Below are 872 nucleotides of genomic sequence, written 5' to 3' on the forward strand. Positions count from 1 at the left end.
CACAAACCTGGAGCCATCAGGGAAGACCAGCACCCCACAGCCGTTGAAGAGGCCGTTCTCAAACTGTCCGGTGTAGCACGTCCCGTCGCTGAAGGTCAGCTGACCGAGGCCATGACGCAGACCTGCAACAGCAACAAGAGGCTCGTAACATCATCCGGACAGATTAGAAACTAAAACACAAGTAAAATGGATGAAACAATACAATCTGACACTCCAAAACAGATCCTCGCACGCTGTCTAACTTGCGATCATACATGTATTAGTGCAACGCTTCAGTTCAGTTCAGGACATATCAGGAACATCTTGTTCACAAAAAGTCGAAATCGAAACTTAATTATCAACAGCAGCATCAAACCTGACAAGTTCATGTGTTTTAGTTGGTCTTAATTGTGCCTCTGGTTGTTGGTTGGATACCATCAGGACGCCCCTGGACCAGAGCTGTGCAGTAGTCTGTAGTACTGAGGTCAGAACTGTTCTTCCTGAATTAAAAGAGCCAAACAGCTCCGGCGCCCAATCTCAGGACTCAAATGTGTATTAAAGAAGGTTGTTAAATGAAACCTCCATGAAGCAGTTACATAGAAAAACAGAATAATAGCGAACAGAAAATTGGAACCTTGGCGATGCACGAGCTTTTGTGGTCTTTTAAGATCTTACAGTTTGTTTATGAATGGATGATACGATGTATGAAAATATTCCGTTTCTATGCTCCACACAGAGCTTCAGCCACTGTTTCATTTCCCAAGGACACATGGTGAAATTGGACAAATAAAGATATTGCATTCAATAGCCGTGTCAGTTGATATGCTCAGAGTTTGTGCTCCTATTGTTGCGATGCTAAGGCGGAATAAAATGCTCAGTGAAATCCATACATG

The 872-nt window shown here is 43.5% G+C and overlaps 1 protein-coding gene across 1 annotated transcript in view; it reads right to left on the reverse strand.

Annotated features, from left to right (window-relative positions):
- LOC103370037 (MORN repeat-containing protein 4-like) overlaps positions 1–256 on the reverse strand; it is a 10,663-nt gene extending 10,407 nt beyond the window's left edge. The window contains exons 1-2 of the mRNA XM_008298939.1: positions 211–256; positions 8–122 (exon numbers count right to left, since the gene is read on the reverse strand). Coding sequence (XP_008297161.1) covers positions 8–122; positions 211–256 — 161 coding nt within the window. The remainder of the gene's footprint in view (positions 1–7; positions 123–210) is intronic.
- Positions 257–872: the final 616 nt, after the last annotated feature.

Source organism: Stegastes partitus, unplaced genomic scaffold (genome assembly GCF_000690725.1).
Source record: "Stegastes partitus isolate 25-593 unplaced genomic scaffold, Stegastes_partitus-1.0.2 Scaffold1361, whole genome shotgun sequence".
NCBI classification, from domain to species: domain Eukaryota; kingdom Metazoa; phylum Chordata; class Actinopteri; family Pomacentridae; genus Stegastes; species Stegastes partitus.